The sequence below is a fragment of the Henckelia pumila genome, chromosome 2 (assembly GCF_033568475.1).
Source record: "Henckelia pumila isolate YLH828 chromosome 2, ASM3356847v2, whole genome shotgun sequence".
NCBI classification, from domain to species: Eukaryota; Viridiplantae; Streptophyta; class Magnoliopsida; order Lamiales; family Gesneriaceae; genus Henckelia; species Henckelia pumila.
In genome coordinates this window covers 150720616-150743312 of record NC_133121.1, presented here as the reverse complement: position 1 = coordinate 150743312, position 22697 = coordinate 150720616, and the positions used below count along the sequence as shown (strand labels likewise).

At 32.9% G+C, this 22697-nt stretch overlaps 2 protein-coding genes across 3 annotated transcripts; one reads left to right on the top strand and one right to left on the bottom strand.

Moving 5' to 3' along the window:
* Window positions 1–4359: 4359 nt before the first annotated feature.
* LOC140878684 (protein FAR1-RELATED SEQUENCE 5-like) lies at window positions 4360–6516 on the top strand. Its single transcript, XM_073282298.1, has one exon. The coding sequence runs from the start codon at window positions 4360–4362 to the stop codon at window positions 6514–6516; it is 2157 nt and encodes a 718-aa protein (XP_073138399.1).
* Window positions 6517–18548: 12032 nt separating this feature from the next.
* Window positions 18549–20346, bottom strand: LOC140884674 (cytochrome c-type biogenesis CcmH-like mitochondrial protein). Of its 2 annotated transcripts, none has more exons than XM_073291505.1 (4): window positions 20032–20346; window positions 19673–19907; window positions 19122–19253; window positions 18549–19024 (listed from the first exon to the last, which is right to left on the bottom strand). In XM_073291505.1, the coding sequence occupies exons 2-4, from the start codon at window positions 19814–19816 to the stop codon at window positions 18824–18826; spliced, it is 477 nt and encodes a 158-aa protein (XP_073147606.1). In that variant the 5' UTR covers window positions 19817–19907; window positions 20032–20346; the 3' UTR covers window positions 18549–18823. The 2 variants fall into 2 exon arrangements, with proteins under 2 accessions (XP_073147606.1, XP_073147605.1); XM_073291504.1 differs by having other exon boundaries at window positions 19673–19916; window positions 20032–20343.
* Window positions 20347–22697: the final 2351 nt, after the last annotated feature.

Sequence of the window (22697 nt, the reverse complement as noted above, 5' to 3'; positions counted from 1 at the left end):
AAAACAATTTCTCTAAAATACTGATCTTTCTTACCATCGATTTTGACAGGATTAGCTCTACAGGACCAATTTTTCTCAATACTCAAAGCAGCTGGACCACAAATATAGTTGGAAAAATGGTCCAGTGGCTTTAGGGATTATAAATATTCAAGTGATGCAGCTCAAACAAGATAATAATATTAGTAAGGAATATGGGGTTTTTTTATTTTTAATGTAAACAAAAGTTTTAATTTCAAAAATAATGTGAAATTGGGGTAATAACAAAAATAATGTAAAACGCTTTTTAATCGAGCATACGGTGCCATGTGGGCAGCGTCCTCCACATCGTGTGGCGAACGCTGCCTACATGGCATTATTTATATATTTATATACATATATATATATATTTATATAGTATATCGTGTATATATAAACGTATATATATATATATATATATATATATATATATATATATATATATTTGTATATAATATATTTATATATACGATATATATTTGTATATCGTGTATATATATATATACGATATATATCTATAAATATATTTATATATCTTATATTTATATAGAAGATTAAAAAAACAAGATATATATATATATATTTATTTATTTATTTAAAGAGAAAAATATATTTTGGTACACGAAATATTGGTAAAATGTCATATTGGTATTTTGGCCCTGGGCTGACTGTTTTTTGACGGGTTGTTCGTCGTCATTGTACTTCCATTTGAAAAACCAGCTTATTATGAAATAAATATACAATTAACTTTTTAAAAAACTAACTGATTTTATACATCCAACATGTAACAATAATGTCCCAAAAGCACAATGAAAAAGAAAAAAGTGCAAGATGAAAAAAAAAATTCTAAAAACCATATCCTCGAACAATAAAAGTAATGAGATAGAACCAATGTACAAGCTATAAATCGATGACAACACAAATAAATGCAAATCACAAACATAATCTCAATAATAGTCTAAGAATTCAATAAAATGTATCAACATAAATAAAATTGACTTATTCAAACAAATAAACTTAAAAATTAACAAATTTTCAACAATAAACTTGGTCATTAAGGAAATATTTAAATTTGACTATCATAGCTATTATTTTGAGGTGGGGGAAAAATAGAGAAATTGAGTAAACGTGAATGTTATTTTTAATGGGATAAAAAAATTCAATGTGCTAATTAAATTTAATGTGCTACATAAATTCAATGGGCTAAAGACCCAAAAAGTTGGCTGAAACCCAATAAAAAATAAAAAAAACCACATCAAATCCAATAAAAAATAAAAAAAACATTTTCTGAAAACTAAAAAAAAAAAAAAAACTGACCAGGGCTAGAGCGCACCCCAGCTTTTGGGGTGGCTCCGTCCCTGACTCTATGACTTATATATCTACTATCTAAGTTGAAACTTCTAGTTAACTTCTTACAAACGTTTGAGACAACAAGTCATGCAACCAATTCAACTCAGGTACAACAAATTTACAAATCCTAAGATCCAAACGGTTGAGTAACTCCTCAAAGGTTTCGTATAAACGGTTGAATAGTTGTTTGGTGTCCTAGATGATGCTTGGTGATCTGATAGATATACTTTGAAGTGAGGAAAGTTTGAGCAGTTCTAGATGTGAAGATTTATACTGTGTCTGGGGAATGGATTTGGAGAAGATTTGGTGGGATTTGTAATTGCAAATACTATCAATGTTTGGTAAGATGATATTTCAAAATGAGATTGAATTTGATCGAATTTCATGAGATTTGAGTTTTAAAAACAATAAAATCATTAAATATATAACTTACTCATTAATTTCAAGTCTTCTTTAAAATTTTTATAAAATATCATTTGTTCAAAATATATATTATCAATTTGCACAATTATATTTTAAATTATTGTCGAACACTAAAATGGAATTTCAATTGCATGAATTTGAAATCCAAATCTAATTCAAATCTCATTTTTTATTAGTCCAAACGCACCGTTAGAGTGCTCGAAAAACTCTTAGAGAACACAATCTTGAATATTCTTTGCTTTAAAGTCTCATATGTTGAATCTCTTCTTAACATCCTCTATTTATAGTGCACTTTGTATTTATCCATCCAACGTTCGACTATAGCTCATTAACGCAAAAGTAATGCTTTCTGCGTCCTTTCTTGATTCGTTAGTACGCTTCCATAAATGAGCTGTTTGGATTTTTTCAAATGCAGAAAGAAACAGTCTTAAACAGCAAAAGAACCAGCCTATAACTTTGTATTTTTGGGAAAACATTATAATCTTCTGAAGTCTAGTTTGTGGTGCATGATCAGTTAATGAAATCTTATGATAAAGAGGATTCTTGTCAAGTGTGTGGCTTCTATATGAAAAAATCTCACTTAACCGTTTTCAAATATTATGCGATAGATTGAACGGTTGAGTTGCTAAGTTCTACAGTGGTCTTATACACTTGAGATAAAGCGGTCGAATAGACTTATATAGACATATACTTAGTGATCTTGTACTAAGATTTGAACGAATGACTTTCACATGCTGAGATCGGTTAAATAATTTCTTTTGAAATTTTAACTGAGCGATCTTGAACTTGTTATTTACGCAAAGATAACTTTATATAGCAAAATAAGTAATTGTTTGTAATCATCAAAACTAAAAGGCCTAACAATAATTATATAATTTATATGTACATATATATATATACAATCCCGTTCCCCTACACCCAAAGGGTGCAGGGAAACTTGGGCGCCAACATGTGTACCTTTTTTTTTTTAAAATATTTATTTCCTTGTTTTATTTTTGTGCCCATCAGACATTATATCCCTCATTTTCCCTTCACATCGCGATCTCAGATCCCCAATTTCTTCAACCCATCGCGATCTCATTTCTTTTCTTCTCGCTTCCGCTGCCGCCCAACTCCGAAAGGGAACAAGTGCATCTCCGTCATTCTTCATCCCGAGTAGTTAAAGAAATCAAAAACTCCAGTCAAGATCGATTCGAGAAGATAACCCTCCACCGCCTCGCAACTCACATTATTGGAATCGGGTATTTGGTTTTAAGATTTCTTACTTTGATTAGTTCATATTTCTCGAGATCCTATGGGGTTCATATCATGCATTCAAGTGTCGGGTGCTCTCCAATTCAATATTTTTGCTTTTTGCATTATCAAAAATATACTTTAATTTCTCTTGCAATATTTGGGAGGCTAAATTTGTAAGTGAATGGTGTATGTAGTCAAGAACCATTTTTCAATGGAGTAATGAGCGGGGGCTGCAAGCCGTGAAGGAGTAAAAATTATTTGGTAAGATTAATGGGACGCACGAGAGGTCGTCTAAGAAGAGTTCTTGGCTGGGAAGAGTTCTCCTCGAAGGCTTTTCTCACCTAAATCCTAATTCTCCAGATGAAACTGAATACATACATTATATGTTACACATTTTCAAATATGTTTGTAAGATAGTCTGATCTGCTTGTACGAATATCTTGTACCTTTTGTGTATATTATGGTCGAAAATTGATCTGGGGTCGGTGTCAATATGACTCAAAACTATATTAGATTGGAAACTTATTGTTAATTTGATTTATGCTTAATTATATAATATATGTAAAACCCAAAAAATTATTTTGTGGTGTTTGAGTTATATTTTAAGTAGTAAAATCAATAATAATAATGAAACGATGAGTCAAGTAGCAAAATAATCTTGATCAAGTATTTTTTTAAAAGAAAAATTGACCCTTTCATATACATTTGATTGAATAATATGCTAAGATGTACCTCAGAAGCTTTTTCTTCTTTCTTTATTTTTTTAACTTTTTTTTTTTGAATGACCAAAATTATTATCCAACATTTGAAGACGATTTAATTCATGTCACGTGCTCATTTGCGTGTTCAGATGGTTGATTTGTAGTGGTCACCTAATCCTTGATTCTCTCGTTTACTTTTTTGGATTATTGAACAAGCCTTATATTTTATTTTCTTTACAATTAAAACTCTATGATTCGCCTAGGTATGGATTTTAAGATCTAGTTTCTCACAATTGGAGGGAAAAGACTGAAGCTTACAACTTGGGATACGGGTACAACAAAATCCTTGCAATTGTTGTTTACTGGTTTTCATAATTTCTAGATAAGTTCATATTAACTGTTATTATTATTATATGATTTTATGTTTGATGATAACCACATTTTTTATATTTTTTATTTTGCAAATACAAGGAAATTCAGAATCATTAAAAGGAGTGGGTCATTTTTGTTTCAAAAATTGTAGTATCTTACATTGAAAGATGTCAGGTAGGATGTCTATTATTATTATTATTATTATTGTTAATTTTTTTTTTTGTAAATTTATTAAAATATATGATCCTCATATTTTACAGAGATGGAAGAAGAAAGTGGGGATGATCAGTCATGCATCCCTCAAGTTAGAGACGATCGAAAGCCAAATACTGGAATGAAATTCGAATCATTGGAGGATGCATATTCGTTCTATAATCAATACACACGGGAATCTGGATTTAGTGCGAGAATTAGCAATAGCAAGAGAAGTAAGAAGACGAGTGAAGTTATTTGGAAAAAATTTGTATGCTTTAAAGAAGGGCAGACAGATGAAGTTCGATGGAGTAAAGAGGCAAATAGTGATAAACCAAGACAAAACAGAGCTCGTCGAGATATTCGATCTGGATGTAAGGCAAGGATTTCAGTTGTGAAAGAACAAACTGGTACGGGATGGGTTATCAGTAATTTCGTAGAAAACCATAACCATCCACTTGCTACTCCTTCAAAAGTCCATTTGTTGCGTTCACATCGCAGTATTTCTGTATCAAAGAAAGCACTAAGTCAACAATTTGCAGAAGCCAATATCCCAACTTGTCAACAAATGAGATTATTTGAGATAGAATATGGAGGGCCAGATAACGTAGGTTGTACAGAAAGAGATTTGAGAAACTATCAGAGAAGTTTAAGGGAGGAGCACATGGGGATGGATGCTGAAACATTTGTTGATTTTTTGCAATCTGAGAAAGACAAGTGTTCAACTTTTTTCTTTGATTATGAGACTGACTCAGACAACAGATTTAGCAGGTGTTTTTGGGCAGATTCTGTGTCAAGGAGGGCAAACATTGTCTTTGGCGATGTAGTGGTGTTTGATACAACATATAACACCAACAGATATGGGCTGATATTTGCACCTTTTGTAGGTGTTAATCATCATAGTCAGACCATCCTCTTTGGTTGTGGATTTCTGAGTGACGAAAGAACAGAATCTTTTTTTTGGTTCCTAGGTAAGTTCCTAGAAGCAATGCCTAGTGGTGCACCAAAATTGATCATCACTGATCAGGATCCTGCCATGACTAAAGCCATAGCCCAGATTTTTCCCCAAACAGTGCATCGATATTGTCTGTGGCACATTTTAAACAAATTTCCAGACAAATTGAGTCCTGTTATTTTCCGTGACCATTACCAAAGCATTAGGAGTGTCATTGTACATTCAACAACAAGTGATGAATTTGAGGAGTCATGGAAAGGGGTTATGGAGTCTGCTGGCTTGGACCAAAACGATTGGCTGAATTTGATGTATGATTTGCGACATAGGTGGGTGCCAACTTATTTTCTAAATGTATTCTCTGCAGGGATTTCAAGCAGTCAAAGATCAGAAAGTTCCCATGCTTTTTTCAAACGGTACATCTCTAACAAGAATGCATTGATGGATTTTATTGTTCGTTTTAATAAGGCACTCCGGAACCAAAGACACAATGAGTTAGTCGCATATCATATTGATATGAATGAGCGCCCCAAAGTAATTTCAAATTGGCCAATGGAAACTCAAATGGTGAAAGTTTATACAAAAACAAAATGGTTGGAGTTTCAAAAAGAAGTAGGTGAGAGTCATCACTATTATGTGGAACAAGTATCTACTGGAATCGAGTTTGGGTTTTACCATGTACTGAATTTTCAAGGTTCTTCTTCATTGAAACCAAGGGTGCTTACACTTGACGTGCAGAGAAATGATGTATATTGTAGTTGTATGAAATTTCAGTTTGAGGGCATTCCGTGCAGGCATATGCTAGCATTTTTCCGTGTAAACCAAGTTTTCCACTTGCCTGATAAGTATATTCTCAAACGGTGGACCCAAGGCGCAAAAGTAGGAGCATTATTTTCTCTGTCTGAGCAAAATGTGATAGACGATACAGAGAGGTGTTTGATGTCAAGACATTGGAATTTATCTTTTAGATCTTCTGCTTTAGTAGATGCAGCATCTATGACTGAAGAGGGAACAAAATTCTTGCATGAACAATTTGATGCTATTGACTGCAAAATGAAAGAGTTGAATATTTGCATACCATCAAGCAAGTCAAGTGAAAACAGGAGATCCATGGAGGGGGCCATTGCTATCATTGATCCTTGTGTAATAAGAACAAATGGATGTGGAAAGAGATTGAAGTCATCGAAGGAAAAGACTACCTCGAAGGGTAGACAGTGTCGTGGATGCGGACGTCGTGGTGTGTCGCATGACAAGCGCAATTGCCCAAATTGCTAGAAAAGTATTACTTGATTAATGTTGTTTATTTGTATTTGTAAAGCTATATATTCTATTAATCATATTTTGTCATTTTTGGTTTCCTAGGTCAAGTGCAAACAATGATAATGAAGATGACAGTTCTGATGAAGAAGATTTTGGATCGATAGATGATATTTTAAATGGTTTAGTATTTTATGTGAAATTAAGTTACCCGTTGACATTATTTTAAGTTAGTGTATTAAGTTTGTATCTTTAGAAACATGTATTTGTACTATACAGGAATATAGAATTAAAGTGACGATGGATGAAAATGCAACGAGTGATCAGAAGCTGCCCAAGGTAACGAGAATTGTTTACATTTTTAGATTTGTACCGTATATGCCAAGTTTCTGTGGAGAAATATATTGTCAATCTGATTCGAAAAGGATGCCATGAATGCAAAGCATGGCATGAACTTGTTGATTTGGGTTTCCTACTGTTTTATGTTTAAAATATTTATGGAATAAATTAGTCTTGAGTTGGTGATTTAAAGCTAATGCAGGGGATTAGTGTTATTTAAAGCTAATGCAGGGGATTAGGAGATTGGCTTAGGGCTTGACTCATCGTTTCATTATTATGTGATGATTTTTCACAAAACCCAAAAGAGTATGATTCTGCTGCTGATTTCTTTGATGCTCACCTCTTTCCTATTGAGGTACAAAAAAATAATTCTTGATTTTATTGGAGTTTATTCCAATACAAAATCTGTATACTGATTAGCCTTTTTTATGATTAAAGCAGCAGATAATTTGAAATATAGGATGTCAAGTAGTCCACATTTTTCTTCATTTACTATGTGAATCTGCAGAGAAAATTCTCTGTTTTTTTGCGGGCATATTCTCTTAATGGAGTCATTTTTTCAGTCTTTTTTTAATATGATTGAACTTTGATTATGAGATCGAATTCCTTCCTGTAATCTTGTTTGTTCTTAGTCTGAAACAAAAATTTTAAATTACTTCTTTGTTATTAACTTTTGTTTTGTATTCCCTTTTTTTTCACTCAGACCTCCGTGTCTCTGGTACTGGTGGAGTGCATTTTGATCTTGTAATACGTGTTCTGCGGGATATCCAACAGGCTGGACAAGAACCTGAAGAGATAATTATTTGTATAATTTTGATCTTGTTTGGAAAATTCTGTTGTTTTTTCTTTCTTTAGATTAGTTTGCTTTTAATCTTATGGTTTTCTTTGTTGTTGAAAATTATTTCTGAGTGGTTGGCTTATGTTAATTGAAGTGAAAACTGTTGTTGAGTTGTTGAATGTGTTTTGTTTATGGGAATTTGATTTAGTTTTGCCTCTGCGTGAGTTTTGCCTCCAATTATTGATTGAAAGAAAGTGACATTTCTGTAGTGGGCAACATTTCAATATGTGAGCAATAAAGTCTCGGCCTAATATTTAATTTATTTTACGCCACCACGTAAAGCAATGCACAAACAAAGCAATAATCTCATCACTTGTAAATTTTTCCTATAATGCATTGTACTTGAATGTTTGCCTATTGACTGCTTAAAACATAAATAAATTGATGTGAACCCTATAATAAATGAAGGCAGATGATACCGAAGACTGAAGAGCAAACAAATTTCTGGAATACAATACTTTTGCAAGCCACTTTTTACCCAATTATCAGTAAGTCAACTATTTTTTCAAGATCATCATTGGAGCTACACATGGATATTAATTAACAAATTTACTTGTGCTTTTAATATTTGTAAAACGATTAGAAACCAAATATAAAACAACATTTAAATTAAATAACATAGTACCATGTATATATTACTTCCAAAACCTTGGCTTTTGAACGAATCAAACCAAACCAAACATCAACCAAGAATTATAGCAACAAGATTTGGACAGATATGAGAAGAATAACAAGGATTCTTTCACAAAATTAGTCGTAATTTTTTTAAAAAAAGATTTCCCAAGTTCACATTAATAAGATAGATAAGAAAATGTAAACTTTGAAGCAAAAAATTGAGATGTAGAAGTAAATAAGCAGTAATAGCAGTAGTGACGAAGAAGAGGAAGAATGACCATGAAGAAGAGCAGATAAGCTTCCAGCAGGCATCCAAACATAAAAAATCCCAATACGTTTAAACATAGTAACAAAATATTATTAAAAAGGAGTCAATGACAAGAGTTACAACCTAAAACATCATAGCTCAACGTCTTCTACATTACTACACCATGATATTACATAACAATAAATATACACACCACGTATAGTGTGTATTTACTTAGAAACCACAATAACAAGGATGAAGAATAACATTATGCAAACCAATGTGCAAAAGCACCCATAACAACAACAAACTTGACCCAAAGTTAAAGGTGTGTCATCCAATGCATCATTACGAATCACATCCGTGCTTGTTGGCTGCACCGGTTGGGTTTTAATCTGCGGTTCCATTTCCCCCATATCGGTATTCTTCGTAGCAACAGAATGTGTGCTTGAAGATCCAGGCTGAGTGTGTGTGTGTGTGTGTCGATGTAGCCTATTCGTACAAGGGGAGGTCGGATTTGGTCCCCAATTAGACTCAGTTTCGATTTTCGATGACGGATCCTCATTCCCATAACTGTTTCTCAAATTAAATTCATCATACCAATAGAATCGGTTACGATGTTTCAAACCTGCTGTACATATAAAATAATAGTGCTCAGGCCGAGTCGAATGTTCACCCGCTTTACGTAGTAGCATCAACCCATTTCCGTATTCGCATTGTGGTGGTGTCTTCACTTCCATCAAAGCTAAGCAAAAAATTGAAAAATATGTGGTTAATTAACTATGAAAAGGATTGTCAATAAATAGTTCCAAAAATTCCTTAGAATCGGAATTGAACGTGAAATGAAACCCAAAAAAAAAGTCTTTGATTCATAATCCAAACAGAAAACACAATCCTACTACAAACACAATCAATGTAGTTAATCAACGAGTAGCAAATAGATCAATAGTATCATCTTTCGACTGGGAAACGAAGAGAAAACATAACCAAACGGCCCTGATAAATTCAAGAAATAAAACCCAACAACAAATAAAACAAGAAAACTGCCCACAAAACATCTTTCAAAATGCAGGCACGTCCTTTCAACTCACTTCGGCAGCCCCTAACACCATACAATCCAATTTTTCAGAAACAAGCTCAAATGGCTCAAGAAAACAAGCTGTAATTTTAAAATCGATCAAGCAACCTCAAGAATTAACCAATAAATGATACATTGCTCATTCCAACTTCAAAACATCATCAAAATTCGAAACATACCAAGATACCAAGGCAACAACATTCTGAAATTTTGATATCCCTAAAAAGCACGCCAAGTCTCAACTCCAAACCAACATATATCTCATTTTAACAATAATGCACAAGGAAATTTCGAAAATGGACAAGAAAATTTCTGCCAACATTATCTATAATGTATGCACATTGATACGCCTTGAAAAAGGTCAAGGAAATGGCTCCGTTCTTTCAATCTCATCAATACTTATCCAAATAACACTAATAAATAATAGTTTAACGCAACTTCATTCTTAAGCTAATATGATCTAAAGTCAACATCCCAGGATTAAAAAAATATTCATGCACAACACTCTAACGCCAAAGTCAAATTCAAAAAAAGCCCAACTAGACTGCGAAGTCAAGCCTACAAATTGATGAATCGCAACCAACGAGAAATAGAATAATATTCCAGTTTTTATCAAACAAATAGAAAAATTTTACATTATGTTTCAACCATCTGAACACGCAAATGAGCACGTGACATGAATTAAATCGTCTTCAAATGTTGGATAATAATTTTGGTCATTAAAAAAAAAATTTAAAAAATAAAGAAAGAAGAACAAGCTTCTGAGTAAAAAAATAATTTTTATTCCTTCACGGCTTGCAGCCCCCGCTCATTACTCCATTGAAAAATGGTTCTTGACTACGTACACCATTCACTTACAAAATTAGCCTTCCCATAGGATCTCGAGAAATATGAACTAATCAAAGTAAGAAATCTTAAAACCAAATACCCGATTCCAATAATGTGAGTTGCGAGGCGGTGGAGGGTTATCTTCTCGAATCGATCTTGACTGGAGTTTTCGATTTCTTTAACTACTTGGGACGGAGAACGACGGAGATGCACTTGTTCCCTTCCGAAGTTGGGCGACAGCGGAAGCGAGAAGAAAAGAAATAAGATCGCAATGGGTTGAAGAAATTGGGGATCTGAACTCGCGAAGTGAAGGGAAAATGAGGGATATAATGTCTGATGGGCACAAAAATAAAACAAGGAAATAAATATTTTTTAAAAAAAAGGTAGCTGGCGCCCAAGTTTCCCTGCACCCTTTGGGTGCAGGGGAACGGGATTGTATATATATAAATATAATATATATCTATATATATGTTATAATATATATTATCAATATTTATATAATACCTCTAATATTAGTACGATTCTTTAAGATTGAAATAATTTTTTTTTTGTGATGTGGAAATCTGCAGCCGCTACCTTTCCGTGCGTTCTGGGTAAACCCCTAAACTAACGCAATAACCTGCAAACTACGCTAGTCAGGTAAACCACACTAGGCAAACCCTATGCGACATGCTAGTCCAAGAAGGTGTTGGCAGGGGGAATCGAACTCCTGGCCTCTGGCCAAGAGTTCACCTACTCCACCAACTTGGACACCCCCTTGGGGGCGAAATAATTTATTTTATAATGACTAAGGGTGGTAAAAAAAATACCAATTTTTTGGTATACCGAGGTTACCGTATTGAAAAAATATCAAATATGGTATTCCGAAAATTTCGGTACGATATGGTAACAATATCGAATTTTTGGGTATGATAACGGTATGAATTTTGAAAATTTCGGTACATACCGGAATATCGAAATGCCGAAATTAAAAATTTTAAACAATAAATTTATAAATTTAACAAAATATAATTTTTTTTTCTGCATAAAAAAGTTTATACCGATACCTCGAAATCTCTTTATATGTAACGAAATTTTCTCATACTGTAATTTTTGAAACGGTATACGATATACGGTACGCGGTTTTCGGTATGGTATACCACCCCTCATAATGATTTGTTTAAAACGAAAATATATCATTATAATTTTTATTGCTCTATGAGTTGAATACAAATTAATAGATTTTAGCTTGTGATATATACTTGTTCTTAAATATTAATGACTTATTAATTTTTGAAAGTTATTTATTCTATAATTGTTGTGAAAAAGTAAAAATTTATTGTAAAAAGTAAAAACTCCAAAACTCAAATATATCAAACTCTATACTTCACAAATTTTTCTCTCTCAATTCAATTGTATTTTTCATCACAAATGAAGACCTATTTATAGATCCACATTTGAGATTAGTCCAAAAATTAATATATCATCATCTACATCATCACACACTAATTTTCAATATTTTACAACTCAATATTCAACATTCAATTTTAAATAATAATAATAATAACATATTTTCAACACTCCCCCTTGTGATGATGATCGTGATATGATGACTGTCTTTATTACGTGTTTTTGTACTGTCTCGTTAAAAACCTTACTAGGAAAAACCCATTGGGATAAAAACCATAGTAAGAAAAAAATAGTGCAGTCACGTAAACTCCCTCTCATGTTAACACGAACGATTCTTCACATATGTCGTAGATTGCACATCTCAATGTTATATATATGCTTTCTGAATATTACCGTAGGAAGCGCCTTTGTGAAGAGATCTGATGAGTTCTCACTTGATTGAATGTAACAGATATCAATATCTTTATTCTTCTCAAGCTCTTGAGTGTAGGCAAAGAACTTTGGGGGGATATGTTTCGTTCTGTCACTTTTGATGTATCCTTATTTCATTTGAGCAATACATGCAACATTATCTTCATACAGCGTCACAGGGTTCTTGTCTACTGATAATCCACAAGAATTTTGGATATGTTGTGTCATTTATTTTAGCCAAACACATTCACGACTTGCTTCATGTAGCGCAATAATCTCGGCGTGATTTGATGATGTTTTTACGAGTGTTTGTTTCTGTGAACGCCAAAAAATTGTAGTGCCTCCACGAGTAAATACATATCCGATTTGGAAACGTGCCTTATGTGGATAAGATAAATATCCAGCATCAGCATAACCAATGATACTTTGATTGGTGTCTTTTGAGTACAAAAGTCCCAAATATGTCGTTTCTCATAGATAACAGAATATATGTTTAATTCCGTTCCAGTGCCTCTTTGTTAGATATGAGCTGAATCTTGCTAATAAATTTACAGCAAAAGATATATCAGCTCTAGTATAATTTGCAAGATACATAAGGGCACCAATAACACTTAGATATGGTACTTCTGGACCAAGAATAATTTCATCATCTTCACATGGACGAAATGGATCTTTTTCTATGTTTAATGATCTTACAACCATTGGAGTACTTAATGGATTTGATTTATCCATATTAAAACGTTTAAGGACCTTTTTCTGTATAATTTTCCTGGTGAACAAAAATTCCATATTCTTTTTGTTCGATTTGCAAACCCAGACAGTACTTGGTTTTTTCAAGATCCTTCATTTCGAATTCTTCCTTCAATTACATCATAACTTCTTGAATTTCCTTATTCGTTCCAATGATGTTTAAATCATAAACATATGCAACAATAATTACACATCCGGATGTTGTTTTCTTGATGAAAACACAAGGGCATATTGGAACATTTACATATCCTTTTTTCATCAAGTGCTCACTTAGCCAATTATACCACATTCGGTCGGATTGCTTCAACCCATATAATGTTCTTTGCAATTTCACAGAATAAAATTATCTGGGTTTTGAACTTTGTGCTTCAGGCATCTTAAATCCTTCAGGGATTTTCATGTATATATTACTATCAAGTGATCCGTATAAGTAAGCTGTAACAACATCCATAAGACACATTTTTAAATTTTCAGACACTGCCAAACTAATCAAATATCGAAACGTAATTGCATCCATAACAGGAGAATACATTTTTTCACAATCAATTCCAGGCCTTTGAGAAAAACCTTGTGCAATAAGTCTAGCTTTATATCTTATTATTTCATTTTTCTCATTTTGCTTTTGAATAAAAACTCATTTGTATCCAACAGATTTTACACCATCAGGTGTGAGGACTATAGGTTCAAAAATATTACATTTATTTAGTGAATCCAATTCAACCTGGATGGCATATTTCCATTTTTCCCAATCATGTCGAGTTTTACATTTACCAAAAGATTTTGGTTCATGATCTTCATTCTCATTTATGATGTCACATGCCACATTATAAGAAATTATCTCATCAATATCTTTTATATCTTTTCGGTTCCATATTTTTCCAGTATTAATATAATTGATAGAGATTTCACGATTCTTGTCAGTTTGTGATTCTGACAGAACATTTTCATCATCAGATGTTTCTTCTGGAACACCATTTTCTATTTTGTGATCATCGTGTTTCTCTATGCATTTTCTTTTCCGATGATTTTTATCCTTGGAACCGACTGGCCTTCCATGCTTCAAGCGTTTTATGACATCATGAATGTCTTCAATTTGTTTCTTTGACATTTCAATTCGAGCAGGGGCATTTACAACATATATATATTGATTTTGTTACCCCTTTTGTGTCTGCAAATGCATCTGGAATTTGATTTGCAATTCTTTGCAAGTGCACAATTTGTTGTACATCTTTCTCACATTGTTTGTTCCTTGGATCCAAATGTAACAATGATGGTATATACCATGTGATTTCTTTTTCGATGTGTTTCTTTTCTCCCCCTAACATTGGGAAGATTTCATCATTAAAATGACAATCAACAAAACGTGTTGTAAACACATCGCCTGTCTGAGGCTCAAGATATCGAATGATTGATGAGCTATCATAACCGATATAAATACCGATTTTTATTTGAGGACCCATTTTTGATCGTTGAGGTGGTGCAATAGGCACATACAACGTACATCCAAAAATTCTCAAATAAAAAATATTTGGTTCTTTACCAAATGCAAGCTGCAATGTGGAGAATTTATGATATGCAATTGGTCTGATGCAAATTAATGGTGCATCATGTAAAATTGCATGTTCCCATATAGAAATAGGGAGTTTTGTTCTCATAATAATTGGTCTAGCAATCAGTTGTAAACGTTTAATCAATGATTCATCTAATCCATTCTGTGTATGAACATGAGCAACAGGATGTTCAACAGTAATTCCCATTGACATACAATAGTCATTGAAAGTTTGAGAAGTAAATTCTCCAGCATTATCAAGTTTTATTTTCTTGATTGTATAATCAGGAAATTGATTCCGCAATTTTATTATTTGAGCCATTAATCTTGCAAATGCCACATTTCGAGTTGACAATAAGCATACATGTGACCATCTGCTAGAGGCATCGATCAATAGTATAAAATATCGAAATGGTTCACATGGTGGATGAATTGGCCCACAAATATCACCCTGAATACGTTCAAGAAATATGGGTGATTCTGTTTGGATTTTAGCTGGCGATGGTCTTATAATAAGTTTTTCAAGAGAACATGCTTTACATTGAAACTTATTATTCTAAAAGATCTTCTGGTCTTTCAATGGATGACCATGTGTATTTTCAATAATTTTTCGCATCATTATTGAACCAGGATGTCCTAATCGATCATGCCAATTGGTTAATATTGAAAAACTATTAACCACCATATTTGATTCGATTGGCCTTATATGTGTATAATGCAATCCAGTAGGGAGCATTGATAATTTTTCAACCACATATTTCTTTCTTGATTTATGTGGGGTAAGACACATATATTTCTGATTTCCATCAGTTATCGTCTCAGTATCATACCCATGAGAATATATGTCATTAAAACTCAACAATTTTTTTTATTGTGGTGAATATAAAGCATCATTTATCAAAAATTTTGTACCATTAGGTAACAAAAAATGTGCTTTTCCACAACCTTCAATCAAGTCTACAGGACCTGATATTGTATTCACCATTGTTTTTGTTGGTTTTAATTCCAAGAAATATCTTTTATCTTGGAGAATAGTGTGTGTTGTACCACTATCGGGTATGCAAACTTTAATGAGATTATTTCCTTGTTTTGCTTTGCTCATACCGTTTTTCATTTTGAACTTCAAAAGAAAATATGCAATAAAGAAAATTAATGACATTATATGAAAAATATAACATGTTTCATAATACAAAAATACATGAAAAATACAGTATGCTACATTCTAGTCCCACCAATATATTAATCAATGTCCTCGAAATCATTTGAAAAATCAGCAACATCGAAATGAGTTGAACCACTTGAATGGTTACTGTTTTCAACAAAATTGGTCTCTTTTCCTTCCCCTTTGTCGATTCTTTTTAGAGCTTACATAGGTGCTCAGAGGTTCGACAAATATGTGACCAATGTCCTGGAGTGCAACATCTATAACAAAAACTCTCAGATCCTTTTGAGTGATTTTCATTTTCACTCGTGTTTTCATGCTGCCTTTTTGGTGGGTGGTTCGTGACGTTCTTTTGAGATGATTATTGAAGTAACTATCTCGATTATTTTTATATCCACGGCCGAGACCACGATCGCGATCATTTTTATGTCCACGCCCACGTCCACGCCCACGTCCTTGACCTCGTCCACGACCAAAATCTTGTCTATGCCTTTGATTTTGGTTTTCATTTTTAATTACGACATTTGCTTCTGAAAATGCTGTTGATCCAGTGGGTCGGGATTGATGATTTCTTACTAACAATTCGTTGATATTTTTCGCCACAAGAAGACATGCGATGATTTCAGAATATCTCAAAAATCCACGAACTCTATACTGTTGTTGTAGAGTTATATTCGATGCGTGGAAAGTGGAAAATGTTTTTTCAAGCATTTCCATTTCAGTAAAAATATGCCCACAAAATTTCAATTGCGAGACTATTCGATACATCGCAGAATTGTAATCACTGACTTTTTTAAAGTCTTGAAATCTCAATGTATTCCATTCATCACGGGCGGTCAGAAGTATAACTTCCCTTATATGCTCAAATCTTTCTTTCAGCCATTTCCATAAAATCATTGAGTCTTTTTCGGTGAGATACTCACATTTCAATCCTTCATCAAGATGTCTACGTAAGAAAATCATAGACTTTGCCTTTTCTTGTGAGGATGATATATTATTTTCTTTGATGGTATCACTTAGACCCAATGACTCAAGATGCATTTCTACATCGAGAGTCCATGACATATAATTCTTTCCAGTGATATCGAGCGCAACGAATTCAATATTTGCCAAATTTGACATGGTGGTACTAGAAAAATAACAATGCATTTTATTAATTAATTTTTATTAATATGACAATACAAAATAATGAAAGAACGAAGATTACAAGCATGTGTACAAATAAAAAAAAAGTACGTGGTGGAAAATCACCGATAAATAAAAGATTCGTGAGCATGATAACCATAATAGTTATTAAAAAATAGCCTTAAAAACGCCATCTTCTTCTTCTTCTTCTTCGAAAAAAACCGAGGAGAAAATATTTTGAGAGAAATAGTGAATTTGGTGTGATTGAAATGAGTTTGAGTGAACATATTTATAGGCCAAAAACTAGCCGGTTTGTTACCGTTTGTGACCATTGGGGGTAAAAAAAAAATGATTATGTGTTGAATAAAAATTTGTGATAATCATTCGATGCATATAATGATAATCATAATTAAATAATTATGTATATCATATCACATTATTATAAGGTCGGTGCCGTAGACATCCTTTTATATAATATTGTGAAATTATACAAATATAGTTAGTATAAAGTCAGGTATAGTATATCATATCACATTATTATAAGATCGGTGTCATAGACATCCTTTTATATAATATTGTGAAATTATACAAATATAGTTAGTATAATGTTAGGTATAGTATATCATATCACATTATTATAAGATTGGTGTCATACACATCATTTTATATAATATTGTGAAATTATAAAGTCAGGTATAGTATATCATATCACATTATTATAAGATCGGTGTCATAGACATCCTTTTATATAATAACATGAAATTATACGAATATGGTTAGTATATAAATACAAAATATATACCATATCACGTTATTATAAGGTCGGTGTCATAGACATCCTTTTATATAATAACATGAAATTATATATTAATATATACACAATAAAAATATATAAACAATAAAAATGAATATTGTTATTTGTTGAATATTTTTGCATTTCCCTTGTGTTTGGGAGCTTTGGAAATTATACAGAACCTTCGAGCGATTCTGCTGATAGCGTGTTGTGAAAAAATAAAAATTTATGGTAAAAAGTAAAAACTCCAAAACTCAAATATATCAAACTCTACACTTCACAAATTTCTCTCTCTCAATTCAATTGTATTTTTCATCACAAATGAAGACCTATTTATAGATGCACATTTGATATTAGTCCAAAAATTAATATATCATCATCTATATTATCACACACTAATTTTCAACATTTCACAATTCAATATTCAACATTCAACTTTAAATAATAATAATAATAATAATAATAATAATAACATATTTTCAACAATAATGACTATTTTACAAAGTACAGAATTTTTAGTGGATCCAAATCAAATTGACCCGGTCTGATTTCCAGACCAGGGTGGGTTCCAAATTAGGCCAAATCTGCTCTGTCGCCACCCCAAAACCTCTGACAACTCAACGTAAAAGTTGATCCCGAGTCACTATGAATCAAATCAAAAGAATTATTATTGTAATTTATCTTCCAATAATATTTCATTGTACTATTTTCCATTTCATCTATCCGAAATACCATATCTGTTTTTTATGTCCTGTAGCCGTTGTTGCCATTGGATGTATTGAATAAATACAGTAATGCAGTGACCTACAAACCACACAAGCAAAGTAAACTATATTGGATAAACTCTGTGTTAGAGGCTCGCTCGAGAAAGTATTGATAGATCTACAAAGTGTATTTTAACAACGAACTATAGACTCGACAACATTTTTTCCCACTAGTTTCAATCAAATTAACAATGAAAATAGTAAATAGGAGTAATATGAAATGAACAGAACAGGACATAAGAGTCTATCCAGCAAATAATGGTCCATCAAGTATGGTGAAGCCATAACAATTATTCACAATAAAAATGCTTTTCCTTACACTGAAGCATGTTCTTTACTGACTCATCATACTTCAAATTATTATTCACGATTAAAACTACAGAAATTTCATGGCTTAACATCCATCCAACGATGGTTCGAGGAGATATATCATCAATTTAGCGTTGCAGTAACCTTCTCAACCAGGAAAATGGAGTTCTTTCTGAAGGGGGTGGTGTGAGAATCTCCAGCATGGTTTCTTTTTCCTTTGGAGTTAATGGGACTCCTCTCACAAGGTTCAAGGCCATGATGTGTACATTATTCTTTTGCCTGTATTTCTTGTAACCCCATATTCCTCCAGCAGCACCAGCAATCAAAAGCTGTTCCCAACATTTCATTAATATTCTGATGTTAGTGCAAGTTACCAAGAGATTTATAATTAAAATCTGATCAGGTACATGAGCATCTTTAACTAACCGGTGACAGCCAAAGAGCAGCAGTTTGCATATCGAACTTTGGTGTATAAAGCACTGTCTCCCCAAAATCATCCTCGAGTTTCTTGTAAATCTCTTTATCAGATTTGCCTCCACGAATTTCATCCCGGATCAACTGATTCAGAATGTGAAGGTCCCCATGTCAAAGAGTGATCAAGAAATATGAAACTTAGCAGAGGTACAAAATTTTAATTAGCCCTACAGTTACTGGAGATGCACACAGCGCATGCTCTCTTGCCAGAGTTAAGAGCCAAATACAAAATGCATACTCAAACTAGATTTCTTGCGAGAAATAAGAAGAAGATACAAAAATTCGGCAAAAATTCTAGTAATATATCTTTCCCTCCCCATTGCCTAAGGCATCAACCACTTTAACTATCGATCATTTCATACGTGATTTCAAGAAACATATGTAGTCAAGCGGTATCGATCAAACTACATGTTGCTTCAATCTTCATCAAAATTTCTGACCCAGAATTTGGTTTCAAAGTATTTAAGCCCATTTCACAAAATTTCAAGGAGTAGAACCCGCACCTTACGCAGAAGAATTGCTACGTCTGCTTGCGAATCTTCAATAGACTGGCTGCCACACTCAGTGCACCTCACGTTATGACTTATATTTCTCGCTCGCGCTTCCACTATCCGCCCCTGCCTCACTTCATCCTCTTTGGTCTCCATCAAGCTCCGCTCAAAATCAGTCAAAAAAATATATTTCGTAGCCCCAGAACAATTACTATAATCCCAGAAGGGAAGAGCCGCGACCAATGATCTGAAAAATCTGATAGTATTTCCGATAACTTTCAAGTAAGCATTTTATCAAACAGTTTGCTATCTCGAGACTCTGGCAGAAGTCTATACACCTTATTGCAGCATATATATATATATATAATTACCTGAATTGACGTGTGTAGAGATTGAACCGATTAACTAGTGCCCTCTCTCAACGAGCTCCCAGCCATCCAAGTCTCGCCAATATGAGAGAAGGGGTTTGCAATCGATCAATAACAGAACGAACCAAAATTACCAAAATGCTAAATCACAAGCTAGATCGAGAAGACACTAGTAGAAAAATAAATAAAATCTCAAGTAAATCCAACGGCACATATTCAATTTAGGAAATTTCATTAATTCTAATGATTTTTTTTTTCCTGAAATTCTAATGACTTCTACGGATTTCTGAAAGTAGATTTTTATAGAATTTGCAAAAGTTAAAAGTTATATTCAACATTTTAAAATTTTATTGAAATCTATAAGTATCCAAAATTTCAATATTCGACCTGATTTTTATGAAATTCTTTATCTATAGACCATAAGCAATAAGTACAAATGTGAAAAATAAAAAAATGTCTTCCTTTCATCCTAGAGATTTGCGTGGACTTTGCAAATTTTGTGAAATAGACTTCTAATTTGATCACTTTTGAAGTAATATTACTTTTTATTGTAAATATAGACGGAGTTTATCCGTCTATTAAAGATCCGTAAGATTGTCTCACAAGAGACCTACTCTTAATTGATTAATTTTTCTCTAACTGTAACCTCAAGTTTTCTCTCAAAGGACGACGCTAGTGAAATTGAAGGCTTTCTTCTCTGATCAAATTTTAAAGTATGATTTGTTTAAATTTATTTTTCAATAAATTATTATGTTTATGTATGTCAGATTTTTTGTTTGAGATTGGATTAGAAGTAAGTTCTAAATCCAACGTTATGTTGATTAGCGATATAAAATTCCAGTAGGAATTAAGAACAAGTACCTGTTACTTGTATCGATTACTTGTTTGATCGACTTCAAGGTACATATATGTACTAAAAGATTGATTTGAGATTTGATCGTTGTCAGATAATACTTAAGAGTATAGATCAAGACATTCAAGGTTGTTTTCTATATAATGTTTAGCCCTTGTGAGTTTCTATATATTGATGTCACTTGGTTTGACAAATGTGCCAGCAGTATTCATAATTGATGATCTGAGTCTTTTAAGACTATCTAGATGAGCTTTCTTTGAAATTTATCTACAGTAGTTTGGATTACTCACAATGTGGGAGAGCTTGCACAGTGATTAATAATTTTTTGCAAACTTTCTGTGTGACGTAGAGTTATGATAATTTGAACCATTGTTGTAAGGCCTGAGATTATTTAATTTTAATTCAAGAATATTTAATTTGAGAATATTTAGAGTTTAGAATTAAATTCTAATGTTCTTAAATTATTTATGATTCAAATCGAATTAATTTGATTTTCCGAAACTGAATTGCAAATAGTGAAGACTTGAGGGGCTAAAGTGCAATTTTTAGATTTAGTGGAAGACACATGGCTTCTTTATGTGTTTGAACGTGTATATGCATCAAATTCATCAGATTTCTCAGCAACAAAAACCGAGAGAAGAGGAAAAGAAGAACTCAAGACAAATTTTCACCTTAAATTTTCATTATCTCAAGATCCGTTCAACCGATTTTTGATCCGAGTTTAGTTCTACGATTCTTGCAAGAAGGGCTACGATTTGATTTAAGTATTTACATGATTCATCATGTGTCGAGATTTTGTATGTTGGAGAAATCAGAATTTAAGCATGAATTAGTGTTCTTGAAGTTCTATATGTTGTTATATCGAAGTCGGATCGAAGAACGGATGTCGTATGCATTTCTTATGATTTTTTCCAGAATTAATTCAAAACCTATGTTTCTGATATGCTGATATTTTGATGATATTGAGCTTATATGAGGTGTATGTGAAGAGTATGTGATGGTTAGAATTGATAGAAATGGGTTTTGGTTGTCGGTTTTGCTACCGTTATGCCGTCGGATTCGAAAATGATCAAGATTGGGTTAGATTGATTGAACTGAACTTGTATGGATTTCTTGCTGATATTTCCTAGATATGTATGTCTTATTTCAGATTTGTAGTAAGGCCATCGAGATCGAGAAGTTCAGATTGGAACCGGGAGAGATTTGAACAAGGTTTGAAATTGTTTTCTACCCTTGAGATTTGAGTGAACTTGAGCAGATTTTGATACATGCTTTACGGATGATTTCCAGATTTGGAGTACATTCAAAGCAAGAAAGAAAGAAAGGTATAAGTTGATATCAATCCAGATAGGATAGAACGCTTGAGCCAGATATAATTCTCGAGTTTTCCCTAAATCACATACTTATTTGCTTTTCTTGCTTGTTATGCTTGAATACACTTACATGTCTAATGTGCTTATGTGGTTTGTTGAATAACATGTGTTGTTTGAGTCAATAGAGCATGATGCATCAGATTGTGTTGCATTCATATTGATCCAGAAACCAAAGCATAGAGGGCTTTATAGCCTAGATTGCAAATGACGTTTGGTGAATGGTAGTTGGGTGGAAAGGGAGATAGATTTACTTCCAGAGCTAGATGACTCAGTATCATTGTACTAAAGTCAGGGGATTGAGATGTTTGACGCCACCTCAAAAGGGAGAGTCGGTGGTTGGTTGGAGATCTTATTCCCCGGGATCCCAAGAACCAAGAATTCTTTGTATCAGATTTGATATTCTTTATTTTGGAACATGGATTGCATTCATGTTTATCATTATA

Coding starts and splice junctions, on each gene's coding strand:
- LOC140878684 (XM_073282298.1), top strand. CDS start 4,360: ATGGAAGAAGAAAGTGGGGATGATCAGTCATGCATCCCTCAAGTTAGA.
- LOC140884674 (XM_073291505.1), bottom strand. CDS start 19,816: ATGGAGACCAAAGAGGATGAAGTGAGGCAGGGGCGGATAGTGGAAGCG. Junction 19,254..19,672: donor TAGCAATTCTTCTGCGTAAG/GTGCGGGTTCTA, acceptor ATTCTGAATCAG/TTGATCCGGGATGAAATTCG. Junction 19,025..19,121: donor CTGCTCTTTGGCTGTCACCG/GTTAGTTAAAGA, acceptor TGTTGGGAACAG/CTTTTGATTGCTGGTGCTGC.